The sequence below is a fragment of the Urocampus carinirostris genome, chromosome 5 (genome assembly GCF_059441175.1).
Source record: "Urocampus carinirostris isolate Australia breed hairy pipefish chromosome 5, RoL_Ucar_1.0, whole genome shotgun sequence".
NCBI classification, from domain to species: Eukaryota; Metazoa; Chordata; class Actinopteri; order Syngnathiformes; family Syngnathidae; genus Urocampus; species Urocampus carinirostris.
The window spans coordinates 19,991,114-20,014,582 of record NC_142353.1 but is presented as its reverse complement, the minus strand read 5'-3'; the positions used below and the strand labels follow the sequence as shown (position 1 = coordinate 20,014,582).

Here is a 23,469-nt window from a genome sequence, read left to right as displayed (position 1 = left end):
ATCCCTGCTTGTTTTCCTTGTCTGGGAGCCCAATGGGACTCTGGAGCTTGATCGCCCATGTCTCGCTCTTTTTCCTGGACTCAGCCTCGATTCGAGGGAGCGACCCATCGAGTCCCTCTACCCGGGTTCTAGAAGTGACATGGGTGGCGTCTGGGAAACAGCAAGAGCAATGCCGCTTCTGCGGCCTAATGCTAACTGATAGGCTTACATTTCTCCGAAGCCACCGCTGTGGACCCTCTATCTTACCAACACCAGGTCCATTAGACATGATGGATGGACTTGGAGCCACAACTTTTCAAGGACACCCGATGCTAGCTCGCAGCTAGCCTAACACTCTCTAAATTGCTTTCTTACACTAAAAGTAAAGCCCTCCCATTTCATTTTACTTTTGTATAATGACAATAAAAACATTCATTCAACTAGATCTATAATTGTTTATTTTTGTAACAGCCGTATACTCTCAGTCGGTAATGACATCATCTCGAGGTAATTTTTTTAATTAACCACTGATTGTGCAACTTCTCCCATTCGAAAAATATTACAGACACCTGTAAACCTCAACCATGAGAGACAGAATGTGGAAAAATACAGAAAAAAAAGATTTTATTTGCAAATCATGGTGGAAAATAAGTAGTCAGTCAATACCAAATGTTAATCTCAATACTTTTTTTATATACCCTTTGTTGGCAGGAACAGATTTAATATTTTTTCTGTAAATCTTCACAAGATTTTCACATACTGTTGCTGTTTTTTTTTTGGGCCCATTTCTCCATGAGTTTTGGGGCTGTCATAGGGCAACAAAGACTTTCAACTCCCTCCACAGATTTTCTATGTGGTTGAGAACTGGAGACTGCCTATGGGAATCCAGGACCTGGAATGCTTTTTACGAAGCCACTACTTTGTTGTCCTGGCTGTGTGCTTGGGATCACTGTCATGCTAGAAGACCCATCCACGTCTCATCTTCAATGTCCTTGCTGATGGAAGAGGATAGATTTTCACTCAAAATCTGTCGATACATGGCCCCATTCTTTATTTCGTTTACAAATATATGTAATACTGGTCCCTTTGCAGAAAAACAGCCCTAAAGTATGATGTTTATACCCCTTATGGGATACAGGGGGTATGGCGTTCTTAGGATGTGATTCAGTATTCGTATTCGTCTCTACCTAGCTGCAGCGCCCCCCCCAAGTAAATAGGGTTTGAGACCACTGCTTAATAGTATAAACTGTAATACCTATTAATGTGACATGTGGAAGGTACATTCCAAATTTAGATAGATAGTCTGAAGCCTGGACAAAAATCTAACCAACCTTACACAGTAAATTTCTAACCCAGCTGAGTATGAACATTATTTCACTCATGACAAGTCTCGGGCATGATCTTGCCCAAAGCTTCTAGCTTCAGTCAACTCCAGCTATACAATGAGTCATTTCCTAATCAGTGCTACAGAAAATGAATGAATGGGTGACAAGCTAATGTTGGCAGGTAAGGATTTGGATGCTAGACCTCACAGTATGAAACAAGCAGGGGAATTTGGCTGGATCTGAAAAGAGTGAAAAAGCATCTGACTGACTGTGAGGATCTGCGTAGGCTTCTGCGACATTGTCACAGAAAATTGTTACCTGCCAACACCATCCGACGTCAAGAGCAATGATGCTGGCACAAAAGCAGCTTGTTTTATTTCTGGGTTTTGTTTGGGGGTTTTTTTCCTGCAAGAAAACTATATTTTCAAATCACAGTATGGACAAATTTCTCAGGGCTTTGTCAACAACTAATCACGGCCACGATTCGTTGTTAGTAGAACACTCGTGGGTACGTTTGCACGGAATCTGAGTGAAATTTGAGTTTTGCCAGTATTTGAGTTAGGCGAAGCTATACAAATGTGCACAGAAATCTGATTAATATCTCAGTCCAACTGTGAGTTTATGGTTCGCAACTGGTTTTTGATAGGGATTTTCTACCCCATATGAAATAATAATACTGGTTTTCATAGTTACCAGTAGCAGGAGAAGCCTCCTGGTCTGACTTATATACAGAATCTTTATCATCTGGTTGCTGTTGTTTTTGGTGTAAAGCTTCATCCTGCTCTTCAGAGATGAGCCGTATTTTGGCAATGACGGGCCGCAGTGTGTGTGTGACAATATTGATACTAGATCCTTAACCACTGCTGAAAGGTTCTCTGCCCGGTAAAAGACTTTAAGTTTCGTACATTTTTGTATCTGTATTCAAATGATTAATGTATTTTTATGATCAATAACTAGAAAAATTAGGTGGAACCGCAAGTAGTTGGATGGGTCGGGAACCTTCCAGTTCAATAAAATTTACGAAATAGGAATAATGCCAGAGTCTGTGTCCGTATTCAACAGAAACATCACTTTAAACTTGTCTCCCTCCCCCAAGTACTTAAGATTGTTGAGGCTCATCGAACCGTCCTGTTTGGAGTTTGCATGTTCTCCCCGTGCTCGCGTAGGTTTCCTACGGGCACTCCGGTTTCCTCCCACATTCCAAAAACATGCATGTCAGGTTAATTGGCCAGTCCAAATTGTCCCTAGGTGTGAATGAGCGAGTGAGTTGTGTGTCCCTGTGTTCCCTGTGACTGGCTGGCAACCGGTTCAGGGTGTCCCCTGCCCAATGCCTGAAGATAGCTGGGACGGGCTCCAGCCCCCCCGCGATCCTACTGAGGATGAGCGGTGCGGATAACGAATAAATGTTGAGGCTCATTCTGACCTTATTTTTTTTTTTGTGGGTTTGGGTTTGTGGGTCATCATAAAGTGTCTCAACAGTGAACCAAAAATGTTTAACAAGTTTCCATTGGAAGAATTTCTTAGCGACGTACAGCCAAACCGGGGGTCACACCTTTGTCAGCTATGTGCGCATTGGACTCGTCTCCTGCTTATCAAAATTGGATAACTATTGATAAAATTAGCATGAGTATAGTTTCATCTCCAAGCCATATGCACTCATGATAAGAGCCACATAGGGCTCGCAAGCCATAGGTTCCCAATCCCTGGGTTAGTCTTTTAATTTCCAAATGAATCATGCTTGTAGTTGTAGTCATTCTAATGGTCCGATTGCTTACACTTATCATTGTGCACACACAATTTCTCCGTCCAGGACATTATTTTCATAGTTGTTACCATTAAGTACTGTGGACACACCAACTCTAAACAAGCCTTGAGTATGTTGGTTGATTTCTTCCTGAGATTTCCAGTTTAGTTTTTGCTCCCAAAGCAAAAATACCATAGTTGTAACCATCCATATATAATGTTAGTCCATGCCTCAGGAAAGCGACATAAAAACACAACTTGAAACACAAGGAAACAACAACTATTTATGAAATTAAATTACTTGTGCTTAATCCCTCTGACCAAATCAGATTGAACGCACACGCCATGTATACAAGGTTGTTTGTTATTATATGCATGTAAACAATTCATTCGGATTGGTCTAGAAATCCAATAATCATATCCCAGTTGGACTATTCCCTGCATGTAAACATAGAGTGACTTATGTAATCTCCACTCCAAGGGTTGAAATGGCTAATCTTAGAAATTCATTGAAAAGGAGTATGTTGCTGATTAAAGAAATCACACAGACACAATATTAATCAGAATGCCTTGTACAACATATTTTAAAAGAAAAAAATGTTGGGTAGATATTTCTTTTAGTGTTCAACGAGTGCCACCGAACCATTTCATTTACTTGAATACATTCCTGTCAACCTCAGCCAATTACAATAAACCATACAAACACAACGCGGCACCTATTTACTCAATGCAAGAAAGACTATGAAGTACAAAAACAAAGATAGTTTGTGTAAACAAGTCTACTTTATTTACCAAATCAATGTTTTATCGAGGATAACATTTGTTAGTGTACCGCAACAATATTAGCAGTCTATGATGACGTTGTCATCTGCTACCAGTGACGAAGAAGATAGGCAAGACCAGATCGGCTTAACAAAAAGTCTAACTATTTGATTTTTTTTTTTTTTTTTAAGTTTTTTGTAGTACATTTTTTACACGGCGTACACAATTTTGAGTAATCATAAAAACATAGAAAATACTGTGAAAATGTTTCAATATGCAGGTATGTGAATGCTTTCATGATATTTCTGACTAAAGCACAATTCTTAAAAAAATGTATACATGGAAAATTACAATTATCTTTAAAAAAGACAGTCTCTAATAACTTTTAGACTACAGTCTTGAAAACAATGGTAGACCAATCTCGTCTTTCTAATTTCTGCTCTAACTTGGATTGACTAGGACTCTAGGTCAATAGTAGTAGACGACAACATACTCGAGAACTGGAAGACAATGGGAACTGATAACCTGATATCTTGGTTCCAAATTTAACTAAATAAAACTGTGATTAGCAGCACAGGATCTCCGCAGCGGACCGTGCTCTCTCCGTTCCTATTCACTCTGTATACATCAGACTTTCAGTACAACTCTGAGTCCTGCCACGTGCAAAAGTTTGCTGATGACGCTGCGATCGTGGGATGTATCAGAAGTGGGCAGGAGGAGGAGTACAGGAAATTGATTCAGGACTTTGTCCAATGGAGTGACGCAAACCACCTGCACCTGAACACCACCAAGACCAGGGAGATGGTGGTGGACTTCAGGAGAACTAAAACTCACCCGGTTCCTGTAACCATCAAAGGAGAAGGTGTAGAATTTGTCCAGACCTACAAATACCTGGGTGTGCAGCTGGACAACAAACTGGACTGGACTGCCAACACAGAAGCTCTATGTAGGAAAGGTCAAAGCCGACTTTACTTCCTCAGAAGGCTGGCCTCCTTAAACATCTGCAAAAAGCTCCTGAAAATATTCTATAAAACTGTTGTGGCAAGCGCCCTCTTCTATGCAGCAGTGTGTTGGGGAGGCAGCGTCAAGAAGAAGGATGCCTCTCGTCTCAATAAACTGGGGAGGAAAGCGAGCTCTGTTGTGGGTACAGAGCTGGACAGCTTGACAACAGTAGCTGAGAGACGGGCACTGAAAAAGCTGCGGTCAATCATGGACAATTCATCACATCCACTACACAGCATTATATCCAGACAGAAGAGCAGCTTCAGTGACAGACTGCTGTCACTGTCTTGTACCACTGACAGACTTAAGAGATCTTTTCTTCCTCATGCCATGAGGCTCTTTAACTCCACCCGGCGGAGTAAAAGCCCACATTAAACCACACCCCCTACATTGCATATTACCGTACTTTTATTGCAGTGTGTATTTTATGTAGCACTATTCAAATACTCTATACAACACGCTACAGTGGTTATTAGCACGTCACATTGGGTATTTGTATATTGTATTCGTTTTGCTTTATTATTGTATTGTTCTCAGCAAAGGGATGCTGCTGGAAATGTGAATTTTTCTGTGGGGATGAATAAAGTATCTACCTATCTAAATTGTAACAGTTTCTCTGACAGAGTAAAACTATCGTACAGATGGAGTCTGCAAAATCCTGCACTGCTAAATTTATTAAGCTATGCTAAACTTACAGCAAATGGGGAAAGGATTAAGAGAGATGCTGAAAGAAGAGTTTGTGTTATTTATTAAAAAAAAACTCATTTACAAAAAATATATTTGTTTTTATTCTACAATATCAGTATTTCTGTGAGTAAAGAGGTGCCCAGTAATGCTTATAAGGTTTATTGTCATTTACTAAGGAGAATTGCAATAATTACTAAGGGGAACAATTGCTTAAGGTATGTCGGGTATGGTTGCTGTTACCTGCTGCCATTAGAATGACCACCAAATGACTAAGCATTATATACCGTTTTTGTCTACTGATAGGAAGACTAGGTGTGTTGGCGTTTATTACGTTTTTTTTTCCAAATAATAATTGCATCGCTTCGGGCACGGCGGTTGAGTAGTTAGCATGGCCGCGGCACAGTTCTGACATCAAGGGATCAAATCCAGCTACTAACCTTCCTGTGCGGAGTTTGCATGTTCTCCCCGTCCTTGTGTGGGTTTCCTTTGGGCACTCCGGTTTCCTCACAGCATTCCAAAAACATGCATGTCAGGTTAATTGGCCGATCCAAATGATCCCTAAATGTGAATGAGCGAGTTGTCTGTCTCTGTGTCCTGCGACTGGCTAGCAACAAGTTCAGGGTGTACAGGGTTGGATAGGGTTACTTTAACTTGATTAATTTCAATTACTTTTGGATTACTCCAATACCAAATATGCTAATAAAAGACAAAAGAAACGAAATATGAATAAAATTACTAAATTGTGTGCAGGCTTGGGGAGTAACAGAATACATGGAACGGCAAAAATGATGTTGGCAAGATGTTTGGATTTATTTTCATTTTGTTTCTGTCGCATATTATGTTAGTTTTGCCAGAGATCAAAGAGATCAAAGCCAGGAGAGAAAGCTTACCACGTGTTGTGAGTCATTTTACTCATACTTAGTTTATTTTGTCTTTTATTAGCATATTTGGTATTGGAGTAATCCAATAATTGAAAGTAATCAAGTTAAAGTAACCCTACCCAACCCTGAGGGTGTCCCCTGCCCGAAAATAGCTGGGATGGGCTCCAGCATCGCTGCGACCCTACTGAGGATAAGCGGTGTAGATAATGGTTGGATGGATGGAATTGCATCGTTTGGGGCACATCCACACCTGACACCTTTCCACAGACGTTGCTCGAGCATAGATCAAACTCGTGTGGTGGAATATCTAGATTAGTTGCATTTCAATAGTGGTGTGAATTCGAAGACTAGTTAGTTCCTTTTAAAAATGTAAAAATAAAATCGGCACGTTCGAAAGGATTCCCGTTAATCTGTGGTTGGTTTTGAACGTCGTCACGACCTAGACGGCAGGCGCGCTCTCCAATTGGTCGAGAGCCGTCATCCGGGTACCGCACTACGACTGGCTCATTAGCTCAAGGTACCAATATGGCGGAGGTAAGAGGGAAAACAGGGGGGAAGCGATCGCTCTTGAATCGATATTTTTATCAATACATTCCGCCGTTTCCCCGTTTTTTTCTAGCGATTGGAGAGATGAGGGGTTTTGCCGATTATGTCGGGTCATTTGCGTCAAAATGACATTAATTATTTCAGCAGGGATGTGCCCGAATGTCTGGAGTGATCCTTCACTACAAGGCCGCTGCGCCTTCGCTCTCAGCTGCTTCGGGGTAGCGGCGGTGTAAATTGATACGCAATTTTGAGCGTTTGCTTGCGGGAGCTTATTCTATGCGTTATTTTCGTGTCTGAGTGAAAAAACGACCACAACAAATGGACACCTTATGTATCTAATGCGCAACTGTGTCGTCGTCACTGGCAACCTGAAATCCGTCAAATGTTGGTCCGCGCCAAACGAAATGTTCATGTTTACATGCATCGACGTTTTAAGGTTTTTCATCAGTGCTCTGATGTAAGCTAGCTGGCTAACTAGCGTTGCTTACAAATGTCACTTTCGTCTCTCAAAATGTCTCTGCGGTTTTAAAGTTATCGATACTTGCGGTTACCGTGTATTGACGAATTTTTGTCATTGAATTCCTCGATATGTCGTATACGCGGCTCCTGACGTCTGACGACTGTGTTTCAGGTAACGGTAAATGCTATGTTTCATCGCTCGTTCCTGATTAAAAGCAGAGGTGGGTAGAGTAGCCAAATATTTTACCCAAGAAAAATACTGTTACATCAGAATAGTATCGCTCAAGTAGAAGAAAAAAAAGGATTCATCCAAATGCTTTAAATAAAAGTAAAAAGGTACTTGTTCTGAGTAACTGTAGCAAAATCTTATTTTCTTTTAAAAAAAAAAACAACAACCATTCAATCAGCTAATCAAAGCCCATCCAATCTACAATGAATTACATTTCATGTAAAATAGATTAAAATAATTAAGGTAAATTCCCTTACCCTAACACTTTAATAAATGTGATTATAATGGTTTACATCAAATAAATTAAGCGCTAGTAGCACATTTGAAGCCCCAAGACTTTGCTAGCCCTGGTGTCTGGAACTCCAAAATAATTAAAGAGCCGTATTGGACCAAAATAATCCCAAATTTGTTAGGAGCCGCAAAAAAAATACCGAAAGCCTTGTATAACCCTTATAATGGACATAAGACACGCTGTGTGTAGCCTACTATCAAGAAGACAAAGTTGGATGCATAATGATGTGACTGCTCTGTTGTCAAGGTTTTATGTGCTTCTTTAAAACGTCTTAAAAGGCATTGAATTCATTATTCTTAAAATAAGGGGGGATTTTTTAGGGGTTATTGTTCTATCTTCTTTATTCCTTATCCATTATCCGTTATCGGTCAGTTCATAATACGCTACAAAGCCTAGGAGCCGGGACTCTTACTCTCAGCCAAATGGCCAAGCTAAGGTCCTAGCCTTAAAGCCTTGCTGCGATCATTGCGAATGCACCGTTCTTGGAGGTACTGCAATAAGGGGGGGGGATTTTTTTAAGGGTTATTGTTCTGTCTTCTTTATTCAATATCCATTATCCGTCAGTTCATAATACGCTGCAAAGCCCAGGAGCCGGGACTCTTACTCTCAGCCAAAAGGCCAAGCTAAGGTCCTAGCCTTAAAGCCTTGCTGCGATCATTGCGAATGCACCGTTCCCGAATGTACTGCAATACCGGGCCGATGCGAGGAGTGGACAGAGCAAGCTCTTATTCCATCTCCGCATTGCAAAAATCAAGCCTTAATTGGAATTACAATAAATCCAATCTTCAATAGTCCTAATGTGAGCAGAATAAGATTAATGTTTGTTAGACTTATATTTAGTAAGATGTATCTATTGTCTTTTTTTCATAATTTACTTTTATACTTCGTGGCAACATTGCGTGACCACAAAAATGGAACTGTCAAAATGGTGATGTGGTCTCAGTCGGGTCTTTCAGAGTAGAAGCGTGTCTTCGGTCTACCCACAATACACCAATACACCTATGAACTTCGGACCAGTGCGTGTCCGACAATCGCTTTTCGTAAGGGTTAAAAGCTGTGTCGGGTAATGTGTACGAGGCATGATGTATTGTGTGCGAGAAATATTTGGGTTTTTGTTTTGTTTGTTCCAATTGTGAATTTTCTGTCGGTTTGGTCCTAAATTTGATTTCAAAAGGCTTTAAAGGGTCTTAAAAAGTCTTTAATTTAATCCACCTTAAGCGATAGGAGCCCTGATTGTATAAATTGCGGAATGTTTAATGGTTTTGATCAAATTAAATATATGCGATTCAAAAATGCAATTTTTAATGTCATTTTCTTTTTGAGGATTGGGATAAATCAATATGTGCATAATGTGGCCTTGATCAGGACAACAAAAAATGTAATAAAACGCACAATGCATTTATAAAAATGAATAGGAACCTTTTGAAAAGGTAGTTACTTATAGCGCATTAAAAAGTTTTACGTTTAATTTCTGTGCAGGTATTTTTCTCTTTTTTTTCCTTTGGGGTCCATGGCGGTTCACACGCATATGCCGGTTTGCTACCTGCGCGGCTCCTTTAAAAGGGCGGGGCTTGGGCTGCGCAGCCTGGCCTCCTAATGAGTACCCCTCACTCGGGCTACAAGGGAGAGGGAAAAGAGAAAAGTGAAAGAGGAATGCTCATACTAACTTGAGTAACAGGATCAATGTAGCATAATGTAGCGGAGTAAGAGTACAGTTTCTTCTTCACAAGTATACTTTAGGAAAAATAAGTATAGTGATTTAAAAATGCTACGAGAAGTACGCAATGTTCCAAAAATGTTCAAGTAAATGTAAATGGGTAACTAACTTATTGGTACCCTCCTGACTATAAGATTTTATTGTCATCTTAAATACTGTGTAATAGTCATCTAATGTGATATTTCTTCTCCTAGGCTTCCATTGGGAGTTCAAGTCCTGGTAAGTGTTGTATATGAAAAAGCTTATTTTTTCCATGCACTGCTTTTTTTTGTTCTAAAGTAATTTTTTTATTTTTCATGAAAAAAAAGGTTGAAAATTCAGTCGCCCTTACGAGAAGTCGAATGTTAATAAAAGTTTATTGGAAGGTTTAGTAAAGCTATATTTGTTTTTTCAGGTACAGTAATTTTTTTCAATGTCAGAACCTGTCATATAATCTGAACATGTTGCTCCCCTTATTAATGATTGCAATTCCCTTTATCAAGTAATAATAAACTCTACAAACCCAATGCAGCACCTATTTACCCAAAGCAAGTTTGATAATTTAGAATTAAAACAAACCTAATTTGTATAAACACGTTTATTTGATTTACCAAATGATCAACAAAAACAATTCTTCCAGCATCTTTTTCCCCTATTGGTAGTAAATGTATTGTCGATTATAAGCAATATTTTATTTGTATATATATATATATATATATGGCAGCACGGCGATACAGTGGTTAGCGCGTGTGCGGCAGTTCTGATGTCATTAGATCGAACCTCCTGTGTGGAATTTGCATGTTCTCCCCGTGCTTGCGTGGGTTTCCTCCGGGCGCTCCGGTCTCCTCCCACATTCCAAAAACATGCATGTCAGGTTAAATGGCCGGTCCAAATTGTCCCTAGGTGTGAATGAGCGAGCGAATTGTCTGTCCCTGTGTGCCCTGCGACTGGCTGGCAACCAGTTCAGGGTGTCACCTGCCCACTCTCCGAAGATAGCTAGGATGGGCTCCAGCACCCCCGCGACCCTACTGAGGATAAGCAGGCAGATAATGGATGGATATATATATAATATATATATATACACCGTAAATTCCAGACTATAGAGCGCACCTGATTATAAGACGCACCCGCCACATTTCGGGGGGGGGGGAAACCGATTATGTACATACACAAGCCGCACCTGTATATTAGCCGCATGCGCCCACATTGTGAAAATGCAACACAAACACAAAATTAACCCATACCCGACACAGTCCAAAAATCACAGCCGGCAAAATAAACGGAAAATGATACCGGTAGTTAACGTTTGATCCAGAGTCCGGGTGCCCGTTGAAAGTAATCCAAGGAAAAAAGTGTATATTTCCAAAGGTAAGGATGGGAAAAATATATATCCACTATTGTCGGCCGCGTCCACAAACACGTCTCACCTTTACTCCACATCCCGTCAGCCCGTGTTTGCCCCGCCCCTTCTTTCTCATTTGCTCGTGCAAAACATATCAAAATAAGTTTCTAAAATAAATACATTACAAAAATATACAGTTGCAAATACATATTATACATGGTTACACATATTTACAAAGAAAGAGGGTACACCGAGAGAGTTTTTAAAGCTTTAATAATAATATTATAACTTTCATCCCAAACCGTGCCTGTGAAGGGTAGCAAAACGCTACTAGAAACACGCTCGCGACACAGTAATCGGGTCTGTTAAAAAAAAAAACATACCGTACTTTATTATGAACTGACCGATAATGGATAATGAATAACGAAGATAGAACAATAACCCTTAATTTGAAATGATAAAAAAAAAAAAAAAAACTCAGTCCGTCTTGCCATTTCAGCCACTCTTATACTATTATTTATCAATTATCATATATATTACTTATAATAATAAGCATATTTCACGGTTCACGGATCCCTTAACTGCATGGATCGCCGGGGCACCCATGGGGACCCAACTCTGGACAGCTTTCTCCACTGTCGACAGTTCCTGGACTGTGGCTTGGTCATGGCAAAGTTGGCCCAAATCCATTCCTTAATGTTGTCAGCCCAGTTATTTTTCGGTCTTCCTCTCCTCCTGCCCCCTTGTAATGTGCCCTGGAGAATTATTTTGGCCAGTCGTTATGATCTTGTGACCTGACCATACCACTAAAGATTTGGTCTGCGCACAGTTATCAACAGTTCTTCGTACGGCCCAATATCCCATTGTTGTTAGAAAAAAATATAGTTACTACAGCGTAGTATTAACAGTGTTTATTATTTTCTAAATGCAAATGTGGGTGAAAAGGGTAGAAAGATACTTGTTAGGCAGGAGTCTCAAATTGTGATGCCTAAGTGATGAGTTAATTACATTCTGGGGATTCATTGATCTGGGGACGTGCCCATTTTATTTCAGGACTTAATTGAAATTACATTTGTAATTATGAACTCCTTTGTAAATTCTAACATCCTTTGTAAATACAGTTCACGGATGCTGCAAAGAAAATGGCATTGGCATTTTATGTTAATGACAATAAAGACGATCTTGAATAAGTGTCAAATGTTTATTTTTGTATAATGTATGTATTTTGTTGCTTAGCTTTCCACTCAAAATTGATTCAGCCCAACTCTGAATCTTTTTATTTTTACAAGGATATTCATTTTATAAAATACATTAATACAATAATTGTGTGTGTTTTACCAAGATCCTTTGCAAATATTCTTTGTTTTCTCTTTTTCAAATAGTTGGCTCTCTGTCTTCAGAAGATCATGACTTTGACCCAACTGCTGAAATGCTAGTTCACGAGTATGACGACGAGAGGACCTTGGAGGAGGAGGAGTCTCTGGAAGGTGGAGGAAATATCAGCTCTGAGATAGCAGATCTGGAGAAGGTGAACGCAGTTAACATCTTTGATTATTCTTGTCCTGGAGATGTTGTATTATTTTACACTGCAGAGTACCAAAACTATTTTTTTAAATGTTTTTTTTTTTTTTTTTTTTTTTTTTTTTTTTTTTGTAAAAATTGTTTCAACAGTTTTGCCGAGATAAATACACGTATTAATGAGGCTATGAAATATTTCTCTGCATCTATTTCATCAGGAGGGTAATATGCCTCTGGAAGAGCTTCTGGCCATCTATCGCTACGAGCCCTCTGCTGGTTCCAGTATAGACAGTTCCTCCGGAGACCTGACAGACGAGCTCCCTGATATGACTTTGGACAAGGTGAGCGTAACCCACCTTGACAAATGTACTTCTGATAAATGGTAGGTGCCCTTGTCCTGACTCATTTCTTCCTAGGAGGAGATTGCTAAAGACTTATTGTCTGGTGACTACGAGGAGGAGACCCAGTCGTCTGCAGATGACCTCACCCCTTCGGTCACCTCCCACGAGGCCACCGATTTCTTTCCCAGAACACTTCGATGTAAGCCACCTAAACAAAAAAGTTTCTTTTTATTTTGTGTTAAATTGTAACATTTATTTTACAAGATGTGTTTTTTATTTTGAAATTGGGTTTGTTATTTTATTCAGACTAAAATGCACTGCTGTTCAAAGATTTGGGATCGCTCACAAATTTTTTAAGGAATGCGATTTTTTTTCAATGAAGATAACATGCAACTAAACAGAAATACACCCTACACATTTTTAAAGTAACCATTCACTATTTTAGCTGCTTGTGCTTTTTAACTCAATATTTACATAGGTGTATGGAGGCCCATTTCCAGCAACATGCATTCTTGTGTTCCGATAGTAGATTGTTGCTAATTGCGCTAGCCAGAATGGCCAGAAAGAACTTTTGTGCAAAGCGAGACAGTTTATTCTGTTTTTTGTAAAGCAAAGGCTATTTCGTGTAAGAAATTGCCAAGAGACGGAATATTTCCTTCAAATGTGTTTTCTACTGCCTTCAAACTGCACAACAGGCTTGAACTAGAGAAGAAAGTGTGGGCAAAACCTAGCAGGAGGACAAATATTTCAAAGTCTGTAGTTGGACAAATAAACGCCATACAGGTCAGTTTGCTGATAATGCTGGATTGGCATGAGAAGAAACTCTGATCATGTCAACTGCCTGGACAAAGCATCAACCCAGTATGGGATGGAAATCAGCGCACACACACACAAACAAAAGTAATAACCAACAATTCCAAGGTTATCAATTACAAATATAACCATTAATCACCAAGCGCTTGAACCTGTCACCAAATGTAAGCATCTTGGTGCTGTCCTACTAGAGAGGGGTCACAGAAATCATGGCCATGATAGCTCAAACCACATCCGCACTTGCCAGACTTAAACCCATTTAGAGGGGGAAAAAAACTTTGCAGTGAAATCAAAGATCAGACTCATGAAAGCGCTTGTGACTTCTATCTTCCTGTACGCTTGCGCAACTTTGACTCTCACTGTGAAACTGAAAATAAAAGGCCATGGAGATGCAATGCTACAGGAGTCTTCTAGGCATCAGCTACATAGCCCATGTGACAAATGAAACGGTGCAAAACATGATCAGAGGGTACATTGTACACATGTCAACTGCACAGACATAAACTGTGTGGGTACAGTCACAAGATGATCAAAACTACCCTAGATCATTCTCCAGGACACAGTCCAAGGGGGCAGGGGTAGAGCAAGACTTGACAAAGAACTGGGCCGACAACATTAAGGAATGAACTGGCGTCAACTTAACCACAACCCAAGAACATGCCAGGAACTGTGAATAGTGGAGAAAGCTGTCCAGAGTCGCTCCCTTATTAATGCCCCAACAACCCAGGCGGTTAAGAGATCTGGAAACAGGTTGCCATTTAGCAGTTTGTTTAAACGATACCTTTTAAAACACCAGTGTCGGCATCTACAGTGAAAAGGCTACTCGGATGTGCTGGCGCAGCAAAAGCTGTATCTGACATCTGGCAACAAACCCTTAAATGAGGAATCTATCATTTAATCTTAACTACTTCTTTCAGCTAATGCCGTTTCTGATGGGGATAAAGATTCGGAGTGTGATGATGATGGTCCAAGTCCAGAAGACTCCAGAAAGGTAGAGGTGACATTTTAAAACACATAATGGGGGGCATGTGTATACTGATTAGTTATTCAATTTGTTTTTTAATCATACAAAAGGAAATAATGGTGGGTGCTGATTATCAAGCGGAGGTTCCTTTGACCATCAGTCACTACATGGAAGACGAGAAACGTAACTTTATTTCCTTACTTTACTTTCTTGAAAATGTTTCTGTTATCATAATACTCCATGTGCATATTTAGCCTACAAAGAAGATGATGAGCTTATGTGGAGTCCCGGCACTCTCCCGGAGAGCAAAGTAAGAAGCTTCCTTGCTGACGTTGTTTCACAGACGACTGATGAGAAGGTGATGCACGACAAGCAATATGTCAGAGACAATGAAAAGGTCAGTTTCCTTTAATCTGTTTCCAACTTCGATCTTTTACTTGAGAGACAGGCTTGGGTAGTGAAACATGCTGGAAAACCATTTTGTCAATTGAAAACATCTCCACAGTTTTATCTAAGCTTATTGCAAAAACAGTTTATACAAATAATTGGATATGGTAACTTGGTTTACTTACAAGTTTTGTGAATCTTCTTTCTCAACCCTTCTAATGCAGGCTTTGTTTGAGCTCGTCAAGTGCAATTACAACACCCATGAAGCGCTCAAGCAATACTGTAGCCACCTAAAATCCTCAAAAGGTAAGGTAATAGTTAGTCCCTTCACCCCACACTATTGTACTTTTTTCCTACTGATACAAATAGCCAATAAAATCCTGCTCTGATGGACAGATAACTTTGTTTTTAACTGCATGCTATGTTTAGAAAAAAACACTAATCAAATTATTTTGTGTTTTTTTTATTTTTGTTTACAATGTTAATCAAATTATACAGCTGCGTTAAACACGTCTCACAAAGTAGTATTGGAGAGACTAGAGCTTGACTTTCTATCAATCAATATACCCATCAGTCCTTTGTCAGTTGTAACTGGATGACTAAAATGTTATGAGCGCTTTGATAATATAACATTTTGCAGAAAGTGTATACTAAAGACTACGCGTGTTTGTTTATCACATTAAATTACGTCACTTCTAAACTTAATACAAGTGCACCAATACTGAATGGCTCACATTCTTTGTTGCAAAACTCAATATTTACGAAAGTTTGGAAAAGCATAGAATCGCAAGGGTAGATTGTGAGCCATGCGACTGAACTTGGCCGAGCGCTCTGATACCTCACGGACATGATGGAAAGTAGAGGGAAGACACAACCAAGTTGTGCTATTTCTACATGGCGCATTATGTTGTAATAAGAAGCATACGTTTTTGGAATCTTTTCCTAAAAGGTTGAATGTTGTAATAAGCTTTTAAGTGTATTTGTTTTCTATTGAGCCTGATAATTGTGATGTAATGTTTGGTCATTATCGGTCCAATAACCGTCGGACATCTTTAGTATTCGAAATGATGTGCACAAATTGTTGGACTACACCACCCCCAGCCACCTCAAAACAAAAGTGAGCTTGACTGTCTGTGTGGGCGACTGTGATGGGCTGAGGAATTGCTGTCAGTTAAACTGCCGGGGTGGGCGGGCACTCAAATCTACGGGTCTAACCATAACAAACGGCGCCAGGTATCTTTTAGTGGCCCGTTAGATTGAAAACAAAATCCTCCATCAAATCCGACTCTGAGGAAAGTCATAAGAACGCAAAAAAATGGTGATCACTAGCGGGTGCTCAGTAGATTTTCACGTTCAGGAACCGATTGAGGTGGCGTTGGGAGAGAAAGCGATAGCAATGCTACAGGTTTAACCTAGTACTACGGATACTAGTATTAGGATAACAACTCTCCTAAGCTAGCTATGCTGAACCTGGCTAGTCATCAACGCCACATCTATTACCCATGAAACAGATGGCCTTTAGTTACAACTTGTAAGAAACAGCTACATTTAATCATCGCTGGCTAAACTTGGCTAAATCTGAGGAGCCTTGATTACTTGGAGTATTGATTAAAAAGTAAAACACACGGATATAAAACGTGTTGGTTTCTCCGCTTCCTCCCCTTAGCAAACCTTCGATCCATTAATCTTGAATTCGCTGGTGGTTGTTCGGTTTCCATGTTCTTCTGCGTGGCATAGAAATCAACACACCACGGCTGATGGAAACACAGAAAGAATTAAATGGAGGGAAAGTGGGGGTTCGGATTAATTCATATTTGAGGGTACAACACTCTTAAGCCTCCAGTAGCACAATGACTTTCAAATTGCTATATTCGATACAGCGTTAGCATTTATGCGCACTTCCGCTAACAATGCATTGCGTGTGACATCACGCATCTCTTCCGCGCAAACATGATATAATGGCCATCAAACAAGAGATGCTTAAAAGTCACTGGAGTCGCATCCAGCTGCAAATGTAAACAATCTCACAAACATCAGTTTTTACCCAAAAATGTAAGTCTTGACTCTTCCAAAGCTAAAACCTGTGACCTCCCAGTGTCAGGAGCGGGTGCCACACCTGATGGCCACCAAATTGGTCTAAGTCTGCTGCTCTGCATGAGAGACAGGGCGCACTGCACCATAGGGCACACAGCACAATTTGAAGAAAATCTCAGACTTATGTGCACCTTGTGGTCGTAAAAGTACGGCTGTTGGTCGGACTACCTAACTAAGACATTGGCCAATCATGTATATGAAGCTGATGTATTTAAAATGATTGCAGAAAAATTCCCCCCCTGGTCTGAAGAGGAGTGCAAGAACTTTGAACATGCCCTACAAATGTACGACAAGAACTTCCACCTCATCCAGAAACACAAAGTAAGTACTGAGATGAGCAGCACAGGAAAACAATTTGTGACAGGCTGTTCACTAGCTTATTTTCCCTATGTCTCAGGTGACAACACGAACGGTAGCAGAATGCGTTGCGTTTTACTACATGTGGAAGAAGTCTGAGCGATTCGACTTCTTCGTGCAGCAGAATCGTTTTGGGAAGAAAAAGTACAGCAGCTACCCCGGTGTCACGTAAGAAGACAGCCCTCAGCAAAACTGCTTCAGGAAAACGTCAACACTCAAATATAAAGAGAAGTTTGCGTTTTGTGCTCAGGGATCTCATGGACCGACTCGTGGACGAAGCGGAAGGTCTGGCTGTGGACAGCTCTTCGTCTGTGTGCTCGGGGGCAGGCGGTGGGGGAAGAATGGAAGGCGCCACGGATCAACAGCTCAGCTTGCTCAACTCTATCACTGCCAGTGACCTCACAGGTATGTAACTCTTATTGTCACCACAGGAAATTCGTACAAAAATGTGTAATTTCTGTTTCATTAAACCCTCATTAGATCATACTGTGGTGAATGAGAGAATCTTTAAGACAGGGGTTTCAAACTCATTTTACTAGAGCCTCTAGGGCACAGGTGTCAAACAGGCGGCCCGCGGGCCAGATCAGGCCCGCCAAGGGATTGAATCTGGCCCGCGAGACAACACTCAGAAAAGCACACGAGAAAAACAAGCTGCAGGTTGAAATATGTCAACTTGATGTTACCTAAGCCAGGTGTCTCTCACAAAGACACTGTACTTGTATTTATTTCTCTCTCTCTCTCACACACTCTCTCTCTATATCATTTCCACCCCCTTTTCTCTCACTCTGTCTTTCACTCTCTGTGTCTCTCTTTTTCTCTTCCTTTGTTGCTCTTTGTGTCTTTCTCTCTCTGTGTCTTTTAACCTCTTTTGCTCTAACTTCCCTTTTTCCTTTTTTCTCTTTCTCTTTTCATACCCTTCGCGCTTTCGTTTCTCTCCTGTCTTTCTTTCTCCCCTTTCTCACGACTTTTTATCTTTTGTTTCTCAAGCTCTCTCCCTCTCACTCTTTTTCTTTCTTTGTCCCGCCCTCTCTCCTTTTCCCTCCCTCTTTCTCTTATTTCTTTATCACTCTTTTTCTTTCTCTTTAATCTACTAGTCCGGCCCCAGACAGAATGTTTGTTCTATCGTGTGGCCCCAGAGTTAAAATGAGTTTGACACCCCTGCTCTAGGGTCTGTGTTAGTTTGGACCACTTGGGGTTGCCACAAGAAAAGTTCTGATGTAAACATTGCACTGTGATCAAATATATATTTTCTCCGCACAAAATAAGGTCTGAAAATAAAACAATACAGTAATCACTCATTTTTCGTGGGGGTAGCATTCAAAAAAGTCCAGCAATGGTCAAGGAAATTTTTTTTATTAATTGGATACTCTATCATACATTGAAAGCAAAGAAAACCCTAATTTACTAGCTCAAGCATTTAACAAACAAAAGTACTGAACTTTATAAATATTTCTTGCAAATAACTTGCACTGTCAAATTATATGTTTTAAAATAATGTCTTTTGATTTCAGGGCCCTACGTTTTTACCTTGCGTGATGCTTTACCATTATGCATTTACTTTCCTCAGGCAGGGGTCGGCAAAGCAAAACGTTGAAAGAGCCATAATGGGTCTAAAAAAACCTTAAATAACCCTTATTAGGAAACAAACTCATACTGTGTCAAGTTATATTATTTGGAAAACATTAAGAATGTGTCCTGTTTGTGTCCCTTCAGAATCTATACATTTTTACTTCATCAAACAGTTATGAATAAGCGCCGGGGAGCCACTAGAGAGCGCCATATAGCCGCAAGCAGCTCCAAAACAAGTGTAGCGGGCTGAGGAGTCTAACTTTGTTGGCGATAAAAAACGTGTTCCTTTTTATTTGTAACACTCAGCATACCCACTCAAAGCATGCTGAAAAAGATTGTAGACAGCAGAAGCCCTCCATCTTTAGTAAAGGAACCCGCTGAAGGAAATACAAATAGGTCCCAAACAAGTGCTAGCAGACGTTCAACCCGCACGGAGCAGTATTGTTAAGCTTAAGCAGCAACCAACGGCTAGAAAGCAAGGTGTATCCCTGCAAGCAGCTCTCCTTCTTTAAGGGTGTTCAGTACAGGTGGGAACCTGTCACAGAGCAGCATTAAAGCCTGATGCTGTGGACAGACTGATTTTTCTGGCCCGTGACCCTTAAAGCAATGGCTGTTTGGTTAGTCTATTTGTAACAGTATTTAAACAGAACATTTCCTTTTGTCTGTTTTAACAATTTTAGACTCCTTAAGACTTCATGCATATAAGACTTTAATAATAATAATAATAATAATTTCCTTGTATTGTCATTCTGTGTAACAATGTACACAGAACGAAATGTCGATTGCACCTGACCCGTTGTAGCGAGCCGATGCAGCCGCAGCCAACAGAGGGCGCCGCCGACCACTTTTTAAGTCTTAGGAATGACTCGGCCGATGGTGTTAACATAGGAGACATATAGAAGTCACGGGAGATCACATTTCCTTGGAGATGATACAATCTCACAAAAACACCAGATTTCACTCAAAAGTGTAAGTCCTTGACTCGGCCAAAGCTCAAACCTTTGACCTCTGAAACTCAGAGACAGGCGCCCGACCCTAAGGTCACCGGGCTGGTCTTCGTTCCCCACTCTGCATTAAAACATAGGGCGCACTGCCCGATAGGGCGCACCCTACAATTTGAAATAACCCGAATACTGTGTGTGCCGAATGCTCGTGAAAATACGGTGGTAGTATGTCACTTGCAGCTATTTTCCGACATTATAGATAGATTAAAGCAGCATCTGATTTCGTTAACTTTCATTTAGTGAAATAAATTAGATAGATACATAGATAGATACTTTATTCATCCCCGAAGGTAAATTCACACTCCCGGCAGTATCCTTGTGTCGAAAAATAAAATAAAAGATATAGAATACAAAAATACCGAATATAACTTGTTGATATAGAGTATTTAAATAATGCTACGGAAAATACACACTGTGATAAAAATAGGGTAATATGCAAATGTAGGGGTGGGGTTTAATGTGGGCTTTTACTCCCCTGGGTGGAGTTAAAGAGCATCATGGCTCTTCAGATGTTAAATGAGGGACGGGGGAGTTTTAATTATTGATATCGAATAATAATGTTTTGCCAAAAATTATAATAATAAATCGCTCAGGCCCCCCACTGTAAGTTGTACAATGTACTGGAACAAATTTTTTGATCCCCGACTCATTTTCATGCCTTCTTACTTGTGTTTGTTTTCCTTTTCACAAGAGTATTTTTGCGTTTTCCGTCTTCCCGTCAGCCCTGAGCAACAGCGTAGCGACGGTTTGCAGTCCGGCCGAGGTGACGTGCTTGGACTCGTACAGTTTCCAGCCGTTGGAGAGCCTCCATCGCGACGAGCCGCTGGCTTTCCCGTCGGGAGGACCGGACGGCGACTGCCTCAACATGCTGGACGCCGGCTTCTACCACTCGGATCTGGGCCAGTTGAGCGGCGTCTGCCTGGCCAAAGACTGCGAACGGCCCTCCAAGAGACTCAAGATGGCGCTGCCGGACTCGTACATGGGAGACGTGGACTTCGAGGCGCGACGGGCGGCGCCTCACCACCACCGGATCACCGGCGCTAAAATGGCCGTTTCGGTAACGGACTTTGGCGAGCCAAACGGCTTTTTGAGCGGGCATGGGCGTCACCACACGCAACACACTGCAGCACTTCAGTCGGACTGATCTTACTTGCCCTCGTCCTTCGTTCTTCCTTTTTTAGTTTTTGCTGTGTACATAAGACTGACCTCACAGAGGATATATATATATATATATATATATATATATATGAAACGCTATATATGTGTATAGATGTACAGAAATATCCTTATGTTTTCATTTTTTTTTTTGTGTGTCTACTATGACATCAGTGATGTCTCTCATATAGAACTAAAAATCTTGATTTCTCTCAAGAGTTTATATAGCCATTTTACGTGTGTTGCCACGGTAACGTCCATGCACGGTGGGGTCAACGGCGCCCTGCCAGTCTTTTATTTCCGCTGCCAAAATATATATATTTTTTTGGTGCTTATTTAAAAATGGTACTTTTTTTTTTTTTTTTTTTTTTTTTTTTTTTTTTTTATATATCAGTGTTTGGTTTACAGGTATGTTGCCGTAGCTTATTGCTAGCTTTCCTGCTCATTTTGATCTCCATCCAGAGACTGAATTCAGACTGCAGTCATATAAGACTCCCATCGGAATAGAATTGATTTTATCGTCGTTGATAATGCATTGAGATTAGACATGGCACTCCAGGATAAAAACGTAAAAAAAGTCTCAAAACAGAAAACTAACAAGAATAGTCAAAAATATGTTGCGAGTCCACTTCAAATCTGATTTTTCAGACTGATTGCCCGCCCAGTTTTTAAGATGTCGCACACTTGGAAATATTTTGAGCTTTTAGAAGAAAAACGTTTCCGATTTAAATTCCAAATTACAAAGTGGCGTGTATGTTTTGAACCCATCCCGTGTTCTGCCTAACCATTGATTACAGTACCCGATGCTAATCCCGATTATCTAAAAACCTGATTTTGGCATGCAGTCTTGATGCAGACTGGGTTAAGAGTGGCACTGCGTCCCAACTCATAACAAATTGCATCTTCACAAAGATTTCCTATTTTAAGTATCCTACATTGTTCAAGAACTCATTTTGTTTGTATTTGAGAACTGCACTGTCATCTGGAAACAAAAAGAGCCTTTAGTTGTACAACACACACACACACGCGCGTTGTCAGGTAGAAACTTTCACTCTCTGAATGTAGTCGTTCAAAGTCAGCGATTAATCAGTTGAATGATTTGGTTGGTTAACTGGAGCACTTGTTCATTTCCAGTTAAGTCAAGTCACATTTACTTTATCCAGCTCTTAATCATGGTCTGAAAGTTCCACACAGAGCAACATGTCAACGTGCCCTGTTCAAAATGTGATGAATTGGGCCACTTGAAATGAGAGGGATCAATTTGGAGTTCTTATTTATGATTTTATTCAGTTTTCACTAGTTTGTGTTTGCTTTGGCCAACAGTTTAAATGATTAGCTTACCTGCCAACAGGTGATTAAGTACTGATTGACTGGCACAATTCTGATTGGATTTATTGTATTAAAGCGGGGATATCAAAGTTAAAATGTTGAGCTTATTGGAATTTCGGTATTATCATCCAGCCTACACTAGTAAACTAGTCTGCATATTATAATCACAGATAACAAAGGATCTTTTCTAGACACGACACGTGTATTTAAAAACTGAAGAAAAAAGATTTGGCAATAAATGTGTCGACCGCTTTATCTTAAGTAAGGTGAATGCAGTTTTACACCTGAACCAAACTCACCATGCTAAACAAACACAGTCCTCGAGCGGCTGGAGGGAGCATCTGTTTTGCAATTATTTCAAAAATAACTTGATAGAGATTAGAGACTCACCTTTTGTCTTTCAACATCCTCTTTATGGTTGGCCGGATCTGCCCTGGGAACGTATGACCGTCACTCCTGTAACTAAGAATTTTATCTGATTTGCTGGACCTAAAACTCAATTCCCATTTCACTTATACATTTTTGGGGGGATAAAAATTTTGTCACAGAGCAAGCTAGCTTCGAAGGTAGGGATGTTAATGTTAGCATAAATGTCCCTGACCTCTTTTCCCCTTTTACTCTTGGAACTCTGTTCCTTTTTGGTTTGGTTTGGTGGAAGTGGTTGTCTTCCAAAAACTTCAGTATTACTTTTGATGCCTGCACTGCTATATTTGTGTTGCTCGTGTGTGAGGTTGAATGTCACCTGTGTAGCATAAAAGTTTTTTTTTTCTCTCTCTAAAGAGTGTACCCTGTTTTAATACCTAGGGGGCGGGAGGTTTATCATATGTATCTATGCATCGTGTAACACGCAGATTTCATTTCAGGGGCTGCACATGCGCACACGCACTTGGAGCAACTCCTTTTTACGCTTTCCATGCTATTATTGATGTACATAAGAATTAGCAATTAGCCTTTAATAAGTCTCATGACCTGACCTCTAATTGTCCATTTGTGTT

The 23,469-nt window shown here is 40.4% G+C and overlaps 1 protein-coding gene, 1 long non-coding RNA gene and 1 pseudogene across 8 annotated transcripts; 1 reads left to right on the top strand and 2 right to left on the bottom strand.

The window, feature by feature from the left end:
• Positions 1-697: 697 nt before the first annotated feature.
• LOC148365701 (uncharacterized) lies at positions 698-7,455 on the bottom strand. The gene is made up of 3 exons (XR_015850503.1): positions 6,499-7,455; positions 5,936-6,102; positions 698-974 (listed from the first exon to the last, which is right to left on the bottom strand). It is a non-coding gene; the product is annotated as an uncharacterized LOC148365701 (long non-coding RNA).
• On the top strand, positions 6,859-21,249 carry mier3b (mesoderm induction early response 1, family member 3 b). Of its 7 annotated transcripts, none has more exons than XM_088336107.1 (13): positions 6,859-6,913; positions 9,817-9,841; positions 12,326-12,471; positions 12,680-12,802; positions 12,878-13,001; positions 14,533-14,606; positions 14,690-14,762; positions 14,834-14,976; positions 15,191-15,272; positions 17,287-17,381; positions 17,458-17,585; positions 17,668-17,822; positions 20,713-21,249. In XM_088336107.1, the coding sequence occupies exons 1-13, from the start codon at positions 6,905-6,907 to the stop codon at positions 21,132-21,134; spliced, it is 1,599 nt and encodes a 532-aa protein (XP_088192233.1). In that variant the 5' UTR covers positions 6,859-6,904; the 3' UTR covers positions 21,135-21,249. The 7 variants fall into 7 exon arrangements, with proteins under 7 accessions (XP_088192233.1, XP_088192238.1, XP_088192231.1 ...); XM_088336112.1 differs by having other exon boundaries at positions 6,913-7,140; positions 9,816-9,841; XM_088336105.1 differs by having other exon boundaries at positions 6,913-7,143.
• LOC148365700 (U2 spliceosomal RNA) lies at positions 8,564-8,683 on the bottom strand (annotated as a pseudogene).
• Positions 21,250-23,469: the final 2,220 nt, after the last annotated feature.